This window comes from Stenella coeruleoalba (assembly GCF_951394435.1).
Source record: "Stenella coeruleoalba genome assembly, chromosome: 15".
NCBI lineage: Eukaryota > Metazoa > Chordata > Mammalia > Artiodactyla > Delphinidae > Stenella > Stenella coeruleoalba.
In genome coordinates, this window is record NC_137161.1 from 72,816,625 (window position 1) to 72,828,290 (window position 11,666).

The 11,666-nt window shown below is 58.0% G+C and overlaps 1 protein-coding gene across 1 annotated transcript; it reads left to right on the forward strand.

The window, feature by feature from the left end:
• Positions 1 to 1,352: 1,352 nt before the first annotated feature.
• On the forward strand, positions 1,353 to 8,190 carry TRIM72 (tripartite motif containing 72; the record flags this gene model as incomplete). The annotated part of the gene is made up of 6 exons (XM_079945556.1): positions 1,353 to 1,742; positions 4,430 to 4,525; positions 4,614 to 4,844; positions 5,662 to 5,684; positions 6,581 to 6,699; positions 7,613 to 8,190. 6 exons carry the CDS (start codon positions 1,353 to 1,355, stop codon positions 8,188 to 8,190), a joined length of 1,437 nt encoding a protein of 478 aa, XP_079801682.1.
• Between the last annotated feature and the right edge of the window lie 3,476 nt (positions 8,191 to 11,666).

The following is an 11,666-nucleotide window of genomic DNA, read 5'->3' on the forward strand; positions in this document are numbered from 1 at the left end:
TCCGTGGCATGTGGGATCTTCCCGGACCGGGGCACAAACCCGTGTCCCCTGCATCGGCAGGCGGACTCTCAACCACTGCGCCACCAGGGAAGCCCCTAGGACTTTGGTTTTTAAATTGAGATTTGAAGGATAAGCCTTGAGACTCTCGGCTGCAGGCTCTGGATCTAGTTCATTCATTTTTTCAGCTGTCCCTCTATCACTCATTTTCCAAGCACTTAGGGAGGCCCACTTTGCCCCACAGCTTGTGCTGAGCACTGGAGACACCAACAGGGAAAAGGCTCTCCCCTCAGCCCTGTAGGAATAAAAACTTTCAGGGTTGGGGGAGGTTCTATTCTCCCGCATGTGGAAATAATACTGCCGGTGTGACTTTGGAGAGCCTTAAGCCTGGGGAATAAGTGGGTGACAAGCTGGGGAGGGGGCCACAGGCAGGGAACGGGGGAGGCTGGAGAGTGCGGAGGCTGGGGTGAGGGAGAAAGAGGAGACTCCCTTCAATCATGTTTCTGTCTTTTCCGTGGTATGAGAGGCCCTGTCTCTGCTGGCTCTGAGCTCTGGCTCCAGGCTGGGCAGGGGAGAGGACAGTGGGATGGGCCAGGACAGGTGGCCTTGACATGTGATGCTTGTCCGCTGACAGCTCAGTCCTCACTTTTAGAACGGTTTCCAGAAGTGATGGAAGGGGATGGGCAGGGCAGCTAAATATAGTCCTGGGGCCAGAGGTCAGTCTGGGAGGGTCTGTCTGCTATTCAATGCGGGCCCATCTCCCGTGGTGTCCCTTGTCCTCGGTCTGAGCTCGGTGCTTCCTTCTCACCTGTCTTCAGACACAGATCTGACCCACCTACAGTTAGGCCTGACCTTGACTGGGCCTCTTGCAAGTCTTTCTTTGTCCAAGATCTCCAACCAGACCTGTGAGTCCTGCGGGTCCTGCCGGCCTGGGGATATGGGGGAGGGGAGGGCTGCGGGCCCTGGAGAGGTGAGAGGAGGGGAGGGGGGGAGGGGCGCTGGAGAATCTGGGGTTGGGGCTGAGGCCTGGGGCTAAGTCGGGGGAAGGACAGTGGGTAAGACCGTGTTTGCAACCCAGCCTCGTGTTTAGGAACTGGGATTGAGACCGGGTCCCTGATAGGGGCTATTTGGGGGTCCGGGGCTGAGAACCGCAGTTGAGGCTGCCTTTGGGACTGAGAGGGAGTCCCCTTCCCTCCCTTGGCCGGTACCAGAGTCCCTTCCTGTTTGAGATGAGAGGCTTCTATAGGCTGGGGCTCCTCCCTGCGGGGCTGCCAACCCGGCCTGGGGCTGGGGCTGGCCCGGGATTGTGGCTCCGCTGAGCCTCCCTGACCGACACCTCCTTACCCAGGCCCGCAATGTCGGCTGCACCCGGCCTCCTGCACCAGGAGCTGTCCTGCCCGCTGTGTCTGCAGCTGTTCGACGCGCCCGTGACAGCCGAGTGCGGCCACAGCTTCTGCCGCGCCTGCCTGGGCCGCGTGGCAGGGGAGCCGGCCGCGGACGGCACGGTGCTCTGCCCGAGCTGCCAGGCACCCACGCGGCCGCAGGCGCTCAGCACCAACCTGCAGCTGGCGCGCCTGGTGGAGGGGCTGGCGCAGGTGCCGCAGGGCCACTGCGAAGAGCACCTAGACCCGCTGAGCATCTACTGCGAGCAGGACCGCGTGCTCGTGTGCGGCGTGTGCGCCTCGCTCGGTTCGCATCGCGGCCACCGCCTGCTGCCCGCCGCCGAAGCCCATGCGCGCCTCAAGGTGCGGGGCCGGGTGGCCTCCGGTGGGGGGCGGGGGCGGATGGGGTTGTTGGACGGGTCGGGGCCGGGCCGATCGGGCCTCCTGAGCTTCAGGGCCCGGGGCGCATGGAGTTGCCAGGTACGCGGGCAGGGCGGGGCGGCTAGGGAATGGGGGTGCTGATGAGCTCAAGGCGGAGCTTGGCGGAGACCCGAGCCTTGAAGAGGCGCTCGGAGACCGGCCTCGGCGGGATAGGCGCGCCAGCTGGAGCGCGCCGGAGATGCGGGGGACTCAGCCGTAGGGCGGAGTCTGCGGAGCCGGGGGCTGAGCGAGGACTGAGTCGGTGCCCGCGGCCCAGGCGCGCAGGCTCTGCTGCTGGGCACAGGCCCGGGTAAGAGGGGCGGGGCTGGCCGGGGGGGGGCGTGGTGCGGGGCGGGGTGGGCACACAGTTGCTGGGCGGTGGCCCCCCCTGCGCCCCTGGAGCAGCAGAGCTTGTGCGGGCCTGACCGTCATCAGATGTGGCCTAATCCAAGGGGACCCGGGAGGCCAAGGCACGCCTGGGTACGCACCTCAGTGCACAGGCCCAGGTTGGCAACGAGACCCAAGTCCAGGCTGTTATTGTGATTGGAGCTGGAAGTTCCGAACGCTTCCAGAGCCCACACACAGTTGTGCGCCCCGAGGTTGGCGATCTCCATGGAAGCCCAGCAAAGACACCCAGACTTTGGCAAATGGGGACACAGGCACACGCTGGCTCAGCTGTCATACGTATGGCAAATCACACGCATGCAGCTACGGGAGGGTTTAGGTATACACAGGCCCGAGGAGGTCTGTCATGAAGCATTTATAGGGTCGTTGGAAGAATAAACGACAGGTGCAGGGGCGGGAGGAGGCGGGGTCTGGAGGCGTGGAGCGGTGCAGAAACTGCCAGCGTCTTCTCGCGCTGCTGTTTGGGGGGGTGGGTGGGGGGGTGGGGGGTAATCTTTGCCCACAAACATCAGCGTTGCAATGCACTTCTCCTTGGTCTCCAGACTCCTAGAGGGGGTAGATCCCGCCCTGAGGCTGGTATTCGAGGGCCCCATTCTCTCCCAGGGGCCCAACTTCACCGTACCTCCGGCTTCAGCCTAGCACAGTCCAGCTCGGTGCTGGCTGGTGGTCCCTAACCCAGTGCAGGAGCCTCCTCCACCCAGGAGCCCTCCCTGCCCAGGCTCACCTCTGCTGATAACCACAGAACTCCCATCCTTATCCATCTTTACCTGTGAAGAGAGAACAGAGTGTGTGAAATGGGACAGGGCAGCAGGCAGCCCAGGAGCCTCCAGGGGGCAGGTGGGGTGGGATACAGTCTGCCAGGGTCTGTACCAGCCCAACCCTAAGCCGCAGAGAGGGGCTGGCTGGAGGTCTGAAATGGGGATCCCTGGAAGGAGCCTGAAGGAGGAGCGGGGCAGGAAGCCTGGGGTGGGACTGAACACCTGGGTCCTTGGGGAGGAAGAGGGGCTGGGTCCAGAGACCATGTGCCAGACCCAAGTATGGTTGAATGGGATCTGCCGGGTGAGGGGGACACTCACAACCCCCTGAAGCCGTGCTGCCTCCTCCTGCACGCCTCGGAGTAGGAGACAAGCCTGTCGGTAAGATCCACCACATGCCACGTCGTGGAGCACTGCTCCCCACACCTCCTCACTGCGGGATGTTCCGAAAGTCTCTGTGCAGCCCCCAGCTTCTAGGGTGGCATTGTGCTTGGTCCCCATGGCTCAGCCCTTCTGCCCATGAACCTCGGATGGCTGAGAGCCACCAGGCCCACCCTGTCCTGCAGCAGGCAGGGCTGTGGCCCTGCAGGACGTCTGGGGCAGGAGACTGACCTGGCGGCTGGCCACGGGAGCCCATGGTACAATTCCAGTGGGGATTCATCAGCAAACAGTGCTTAGAGGGTCTCCCAGCTTCCTTTAGGGGGAGGTGGGAAGGAGGCTGCCAATTTGTCACAACCAGAGGTGAGGTGGGGATGACTGTTCCCATTCTGCAGAAGACCAAACTGAGGTTGGAAGCCATGGAGGCATGGCTGATTCCAGGGCCATGGGTCTGATTCCAGGGCCGTGCACCTCCCAGCAAACAGTGGCTTTGGCTGGAGGTATAGGAACTCCCCTACACCTGCATTTCAGGAATCACAAACTGACAGACCTAGGGTAGGAGCTGACCCACAGATATGTTTGGTTCATTCATGCAGAAGACATTTTTATTAAAATGTCTACCCCAAGAGCGCACCGGTGTGCAGAGAGGCTGATTAGGGTGTTTTGCTAAGGTTCTGCTTTTAAGTATAGGGTGAGGGACAGGAATAGGAGGAGGCTGCATTTCTTCTTTTCACATCCTCTGCTCACCACTGAAACCTGCTGTGTGCAAAGCCCCTGCCCCTCCAGTGGAGGAGACCAAACCACATTTGTGATTATCATCCTCACAGAGACCTGTGCTGGGGGGCTGTCTGCGGAGGGGATGGAATCAGGGAAGGAAGGCAAGGCTAGGGAGGACTTACCTAGCCAGACCACAGGAGGGTGAAGCATTCTAGACCTCAGAACCAGTACCGGCAAGGGCTTGAGACCAGCGAGCGTGTATGGTAAGATGCCAGTCTGGCTGGAAGAGAAGCTGGCGCTGAGGCTGAGCCAGAGGGAGCAGGTTAAGTGGGGGAGGTGGGCAGCAACATCACTTCTTTATGTCTTACCCCCCAGACGCAGCTCCCACAGCAGAAGCTGCAGCTGCAGGAGGCATGTATGCGGAAGGAGAAGAGTGTGGCTGTGCTGGAGCATCAGCTGGTGGAGGTGGAGGTGAGGGGCTCCGCACAGCAGAGCCCGGGGACTGGGGATTTAGGCTGGGGGTTCCCGGCCAAATGTTTTTGTCTGTCTGTCCCCACAGGAGACAGTGCGTCAGTTCCGGGGGGCCGTGGGAGAGCAGCTGGGCAAGATGCGGTTGTTCCTGGCTGCACTGGAGGGCTCCTTGGACCGCGAAGCTGAACGTGTACGGGGTGAGGCAGGGGTGGCCTTGCGGCGGGAGCTGGGGAGCCTGAACTCTTACCTGGAGCAGCTGCGGCAGATGGAGAAGGTGCTGGAGGAGGTGGCAGACAAGCCACAGACTGAGTTCCTCATGGTGAGCACTGGGTGGCTTTCCTCTCTGCCCCTCAGCCAGGGTTCAGGTCTCAGAGACCTCATTCCATTGTCAGGCAGGGACCCTGAGGTCCAGAGAGGGGCAGGGGAGAGCCAGTGTCACACACTGAGGAGGGGTGCACCCCAAGATGGCCATTATGGTTGTTTAAGTTGGGCACTGCACAAGGACGCTATATCTAAGTGGGCACCATTCATATCATAGATATTGTAGGTCTGCATATTTATTAGGACAATTTTTTTACCAGGTGGAATTAGTTTCTTGAGGAAGGGGGTACTTTATTCATTTTTTAAATTAAAAAAATTATTTGTATTTATTTTATTTTTGGCTGGGTTGGGTCTTCGTTGCTGCACGCAGGCTTTCTCTACTTGTGGCGAGCGGGGGCTACTGTTCGTTATGGTGCGCGGCCTTCTCATTGCGGTGGCTTCTCTTGTTGCTCTAGGCATGCGGGCTCAGTAGTTGTGGCTCGCAGGCTCTAGAGCTCAGGCTTAGTGGTTGTGGCGCACGGGCCTAGGTGCTCCGCGGCATGTGGGATCTTCCCGGACCAGGGCTTGAACCTGTGTCCCCTGCATTGGCAGGCAGATTCTTAACCACTGGGACACCAGGGAAGTCCCAGGAGGGTACATTTTTCTAATTCACACAGAGGTAAAAGGCTAAGGGCAACCTTGAATTCTAGGTTTCTTTTGTCTTCTCTGATTCTTCCTGGTCCCACACTTAGCATTTCTGTGGTCCACCCCACCCTCAGGACTCCCCAGTGTCCCCACTGCCTGCTCAGCTCCATTCTCTTTTTCTCTCTTTCCAGAAATACTGCCTGGTGACCAGCAGGTGAGATCAGCCTGGCCCTGCCCCCTTTCCCACTTTGCCCTTGTCTGCCAGGGACACTGGCTGGCTCACCCTCTACTCGCATTCAGTCCACTGCGATTCCCCTGCACTTTGTGTGGATGTAGAAAAGAACCCAACCCGTCCTTCTCCTCAGGGACCTCCCAGACTGGTCCTGGAGACAGACAGGGACACAGCACACAGGAATCACTCAGTGCTGCCGTGGAGGGGAGGGGGTGGCCAGGGCAGGTTTTCCGGAGGTGTGCATTGTAGAGTTGGATGCTGAAGGAGTGAACAGGAGTTGGCTAGGTTAAAGAGTTGGTGGAAGAGCATTGCAGGCAGAGGGAACAGCAGTGCAAACTGCTAAGAGGGAGGGAAGATGAAGCTGGTGAGGCAGGAGGGGCCCAACTGTGAAGGGCGGAGGAGCTGGACCTTATCCTAACAGAAGGCTTTAAAAAAATTCTAGTAAAATATTCATAACATAAAATTTACCATTTTAACCTTTTTTTTTATTTTGGCACGGCTTGTGAGATCTTAGTTTCCTGACCAGGGATCGGCAGTGAAAGCACAGAATCCTAACCACTGGACCACCAGGGAATTCGCCATTTTAACCATTTTTTTTAGTGTACATTTTAAGTTCAGTGGCATTAAGTACATTCATGTTGTTGTGTAACCATCACCGCCATCCATCTCCACAACTTTTTCATCTTCCCCAACTGAAACACCAACAGAGGCGTTTTAAGCCAGGAGGTGATGTGGTGGGGCTGGTGTGGGGGGGACCCTGGAACTCCACCGTAGCACGCATCCTCCTCTCTTCTGGGTACTCCCGCTTGCCCTCCCCCAACCCCGTGCCTCCTCCAGGAAGTCCCTTCGCACACACCTCACCCCCCCCCCCCCACCAGGCTGCAGAAGATCCTGGCAGAGTCACCATCACCTGCCCGTCTGGACATCCAGCTGCCCGTCATCTCGGATGACTTCAAATTCCAGGTGTGGAGGAAGATGTTCCGAGCTCTGATGCCAGGTACTGGGAGGGTCTCGCTCTGGGTTTGCGTTTGTAACTGTGTGGTTGATGGGAGGCTCCGACCACATGCAGAGAGGCCTCCCAATTCCAGCTGGGGAGGTCATCCAAGAAGGGCCCACTGCCCCTTTCCCTTGGGGTTTCCCTGCACCTTCATAACCTGTGCTCAGAGAGGGAGCGGAGAGGGCATGGGGTTTTCAGGTGGGTGACTGACATGGTGAGGACACTGCTTACTGAAAGGATGTTGCTGCCGGCAGCAGGGGAGGCTGGGGCCCGGGTTTGAGCCCTGCGTGATCCTTGGCCCGTCCCTGCCCCTGTTGACCAGTGGAGATGATGATCCCTGCTAACTGGGGGCTGAGGACTTGCAGAGATGGAATCCTGCGGTCAGACACTGACTCTGGCCTGTGGCTGGGGAGGCCCAAGGGCTCAGCCTCCTCTCCCCAATAGCTAAAGCACATTGGGATGCTGCAGGCTCCAGGCTCCAGGACACGTACACAAGGCTGGTGCAGCCCTCACTTGTGGGAATGGAGGGACCTCCATTTTATCCAAGAGAAGACTAAGGCCCAGAGACTGGATCAAGGCTGAGGTCACACAGTAGGGCGAGGTAGGGACTTGCCTAGGACCGGGCTTCCTGACCATCTCCTGCTCTGGGGCCTTAGACGGCGAGTGACATGCCTTGTATCAACTTACTCCTGCCCACAACCCTGGAAGGAGGCAATTATGGCCTCGTTTTACAGCTGAACAATCTGAAGCCCTGAGAGGTGTGGTCTTCGGCCCCCACCAGTAAGCAGAGAGGGGCTCACTTCCCAGAGATGCCGGGAGGATTAGAGGAGACGAAGCTGGCCCACAGGTTGGTGGGCAGAAGGCTCGCGGGAGCCACACCCGCAGGGCCTGACCCTCCTCCCTCCCGTGGCAGCGCTGCAGGAGCTGACCTTTGACCCGAGCACGGCCCACCCAAGCCTGGTGCTGTGTGCCTCGGGCCGCCGTGTGGAGTGCTCGGAGCAGAAGGCGCCGCCGGCCGGAGAGGACCCGCGCCAGTTCGACAAGGCCGTGGCGGTAGTGGCGCACCAGCTGCTCTCCGAGGGCGAGCATTACTGGGAGGTGGAGGTGGGCGACAAGCCGCGCTGGGCGCTGGGCGTGATCTCGGCCCAGGCCGGTCGCCGCGGCCGGCTGCAAGCGGTGCCCTCGCAGGGGCTCTGGCTGCTCGGGCTGCGCGAAGGCAAGATCCTGGAGGCTCACGTCGAGGCTAAGGAGCCCCGCGCCCTGCGCACCCCCGAGAGGCGGCCGACGCGCATCGGGATCTACCTGAGCTTCTGCGATGGCGTCCTCTCCTTCTACGACGCCAGCGACCCCGACGCACTCGAGCTGCTCTTCGCCTTCCATGAGCGCCTGCCCGGGCCTGTGTACCCCTTCTTCGACGTGTGCTGGCACGACAAGGGCAAGAACACTCAGCCGCTGCTGCTCGTGGGGCCCGACGGCAGTGGCGAGGCCTGAGCCACCCGCCGGGTTTGGGGAGGGGTGCGGGGCCCTGCCGGCCTGGAAGGAGAGACGGGTCGGGTTGCCGGGCTTGAAGGCAGGGCGGAGGGGGTTGGGGACTGGGGACTCCAAGCGTTCTGAGAACTTTGGGGTTGGCATGAACAGGGGACTGCCAGCCAGGGGTTGGGGTGGTGGTGGGAAAGGGAGATCTGAAGTCAGGTCAGTGGGGGAACTCCACTTGGGGAACCAGGAAAGCCCAAGGGTTCTGGGAAGAAACAGATTGGGGAAGGGTCAGGGGGCTTGGGGAGAATTGCGGGGAGGAGCTGGAGAACTCTGTAGAGCAGCGGTCCGCAACCTTTTTGGCACCAGGGACCGGTTTCGTGGAAGACAATTTTTCCACGGATGGGGGTTGGGGGCGGGGGTGTGGGGGATGGTTCAGGCGGTAATGCCAGCGATGGGGAGCGCAGATGAAGCTGCGGCTGGCTTGCGTGCAGCCCACCTCCTGCTGTGCGGCCCCGGTTCCTAACGGGCCACAGACTGCCACTGGTCTGTGGCCCTGGGGGTTGGGGAGCCCTGATGTAGAGTAAGAAGCCCCTGCAGCCTCACACTCCGCTCCCCCTTGGGGGCCTCCACTGCCAGGATCCAGACTCACTGTAGCAAGAGGCCTTCCACTTGGTGATTCTCCAACTGGAGCATGCATCAATATCACCTTTTCAAAGCACCTAACAGTTCTGGTTCAGTACGCCAGGGCAGGTCAAAAATGTGCCTTTCTAACAAGTCCACAGGGGGCACTGATGCTACAGGTCACAAGCAGGATCACACCTGAAGCATTGCTGACTTAGCTAGCCCTCCTGTTCAGTCAGCTCTCTGTTATAGAGAGTCAGTTATCACATAGCTATCAGCTATGAGGCATGGAAAACCCAAAACATATTCCTCCATGCAACAGCTGTTTAAAAACTGCCACAGGGCTTCCCTGTGGAAGCCCTTAACAGTGGTTAAGAATCCACCTGCCAATGCAGGGGACACGGGTTCGAGCCCTGGTCCGGGAAGATCCCACATGCCACGGAGCAACTAAGCCTGTGCGCCACAACTACTGAGCCCGCGTGCCTAGAGCCTGTGCTCTGCCACAAGAGAAGCCACTGCAATGAGAAGCCCACGCACAGTAGAGTAGCCCCTGCTCGCTGCAACTAGAGAAAACCTGTGCTCAGCAACGAAGACCCAAAGCAGCCAAAAGTAAAAAACAAACAAATAAATTAATTAATTAAAAAAAATAAAAATAAAAACCGCCAGAGCCTATGCTGGGTGAATAAACTGACCCCCAATTTTTTGCCCTTTGTCTCTGGAATATGTTCACTGAGTGTCTAGGACATGGAGGAAATCCCCCAAGTTGCCAACAAAGAGAAAGAGCCTGAAGCAAGCCCTGCCCTGGGCCCTGCTGCTTGTGGAGGATAGAAGCTCCCACCTCATCACATCCCCCACCCCCCAGTTGCCTCCTCAAAAGCCAACTTTTTTTTTTTTTTTTTTTTTTTAACTCAAAGTCCTGTTTCTTGGGTTTTGGAGTAACCACTGAAGCCAAGAGTGGGAGTCCCTCTTTCCTGGAGGGAGAGGTTTTTGGGGACTCAGGCAGGTGGGACAGGTGGCTGCTGCCTCTCTCATCCTAAGGGAGGGTGAAGGCCTGCAGCCATGCATTGTCACCAGTGGGCCTGCTGCTGCTCTGTGAAAAGGCCTGGGGCCCCCTGGCAACTGTGGGGATTTTCTGGGGGTGGGGGAGAGGAAGGTGGGCAGGATAAGAAAGGCCTCAAGACCTGGCTGGGGGTGCACTCCTGGCTGCGTCTCACAGAGGAGGGCCTCTTGGGCCCTGGCTCTGGGACACAGAAGAGAGGATTCATTTGAGAAGCTCTTTCATGCTAGAAAATAAAACCATAAAATAAAGGGATTCTTTGGTTGTCGAATCCAGCAGCATGAATAAACGCGATTATATTCCGACTCCTTCCTCATTGAATCTGTGTGAAGAGATGAATGACCTATTGCTAGGCAGTATCCTCTCATGGCCAGCCCAGCCTTCAGTCTTGACCCATCAAATCTTTTTAAAAACCCAACTGTGGTCATGTGATTCCGTTGCTCAAAACTTTCAAGGACTCCTAGTTTCCTGCAGGAAGAAGCCCCCAGTCTTTGGCCTGGCTGCCCGCGCGTGCCGCTTGGCTTGTGCGATCTTAGTTCCCTGACCAGGGATTGAACCCGAGCCCTCGGCAGTGAGAGCGGAGTCCTAACCGCTGGACAGGGAATCCCCCCTCCAGCCTCATCTTGTGCCTCGTGTACACATACGCCTACACTCTGGCCCTACTGAACTCTTGGGGTCCCTGTACACCCCATATTATGCAAGTCTCCACAAGGAATGGCTTTTCCTTCCCCCACTCATCCTACAAGTTTCTCCAGAAACACATTTCTTAGCTTCTCTTGATCCCAGCACCTCTTTACAATGTGCAACCACTGCACTGAATCCCCATCATGGGTGCCTGGGGAGGGCTGGAGGCTCTTGGGCCCAAGAGCCTCCAGCCCTTTTCTAGGAAATGGGTACTCTGAGACACAGATGCCAAGACAGGATTAAATGTGCAACGATTTTTTTCTGAGGGAAGGCGCCTGTGAGAGAGAAAATGGGGCCGTCAGATTGTGATGTCCGTCTGACCCCGAGTGAAGGAGAGAGAGAAGGTTGGGTGGATGTGTCCTTGACTGTTGTGGGGACTCCTCCAGAGAGCTGCCCCCGTGAGGGGCCATGGGTGTCCCTGCCTTGCTTGAGGGAGCAGACTGCGGCGATAGGTCTCATGGCTCTCAGCGGCTGCCCTCAGACATTTGCTCCACTGAGTTGGAGTTACAGCGGGCAATTTTCTTTTGTTGGAATTACAGTGGGAAACTTCCTTTTCACAGCCTTCACAGGTTCTTTGTGTGTAAAGTTAGCCTGACTTGGCTGTGTGCATTGAGAGAAATGACCCGGTAACCTTCCCCATGGCTGACTGAGTGAGAGATGGAGTCCCTGAGCCAAAGGCCGTCGTGGTGGGACGAGTGTGTGGGAAACTCTGCGTGATCCTTGTTGGATGGAGGTCACCTGGTTCAGTCAGAATCTCCCTGGGGCTGGAGGAAGGGGAAGTGGGAACAGAGACGTGGATCCCTCCAGCAAAGGATCAGAATCTCCTCTTTTAGTATTAATATTTCCCCCTTTGTGGACACTTTGGGAACCCATTGCAACTGGCTGCAGAGAGGTTTGCTGTGCCTCCTGACTTCTGTGTGTCCAAGAACAAACGGTCATGCTAAACTGCGGGCAAAAACATTTATTGAGAGCTTGTTTTGTGTCAATAACTTTGTATTCAATATTTCATTTATCCTCATAACCCTAGGCCTCACGACAACTAGCATCTCACTAGGCTGCCAGGCTCGGTTGTCTCTTTCCCGGGGTTCGAGTATCCCTGGGAACATGATGGTCTGACCCTGAAGGATGT